The sequence below is a fragment of the Loa loa genome (assembly GCF_000183805.2).
Source record: "Loa loa unplaced genomic scaffold supercont3.281, whole genome shotgun sequence".
In the NCBI taxonomy this organism is placed as follows: Eukaryota; Metazoa; Nematoda; class Chromadorea; order Rhabditida; family Onchocercidae; genus Loa; species Loa loa.
This window is the reverse complement of record NW_018108461.1, coordinates 1-662: the sequence shown is the minus strand read 5'-3', so window position 1 is coordinate 662 and position 662 is coordinate 1. Positions and strand designations below refer to the sequence as shown.

At 40.8% G+C, this 662-nt stretch overlaps 1 protein-coding gene across 1 annotated transcript; it reads left to right on the top strand.

Annotated features, from left to right (window-relative positions):
• Positions 1 to 184: 184 nt before the first annotated feature.
• Positions 185 to 601, top strand: LOAG_18375 (hypothetical protein; the record flags this gene model as incomplete). Its single annotated transcript, XM_020451035.1, has 2 exons — positions 185 to 463; positions 506 to 601. Coding segments are annotated over 2 exons (375 nt in total), but the record flags the coding sequence as incomplete, so codon positions are not given.
• Between the last annotated feature and the right edge of the window lie 61 nt (positions 602 to 662).

Genomic DNA, 662 nt, shown 5'->3' with positions numbered 1-662 from the left:
ACACACACACACACACATCATCCACATCAAAGTGGTGCCGCTAATACTCCAAGGGACCTCCAATTCTTCTCCTCGATAACCAACGTGTAAAATCCCCCTGCTTGTTCCAACTATTGACTGACTGCAAATTACTTCAACAGAAATCCACGACACAATAATTATTTGGTGCCACGAGCCGGGAACTATGTCCAGCAACATTATTGCGAGCATCCAGCCGGCAAAAGAGAGGTTAGTCAATCTTCTTCTGGAAATAAATTCAATAGAACTTAAGTCTCCGGAACCAGATGCAACGATAGAGCAACAGGAAATCCTCTATACGATGAGAAATAGAACACTCGAAGACAAACTCCGAAGAATTCAATTGTGTATCAAGACGCTCCAGTCCATAAGCGATGACTGGCTCAAGTATACACGAACAATCACCTCAACGAAAAAGAAGGAGGAAGAAGAAAAAGCGTTCGAAGTAATCACAATGGGTGAAACAGGAATATACCAAATATTGCAGCAAGGTAATGAAGCGATAATAACACTAATCATGCATAAAGAGGATGTTGAACAAAAGTTAATACAACTTTCAAAGGAAAAAAGAAAAGATGTTGAAGTCTCAAATCTCCCTTTCGACTCCCAATGTCCATCTTCCTCAATTGTCCCTACCTACATTC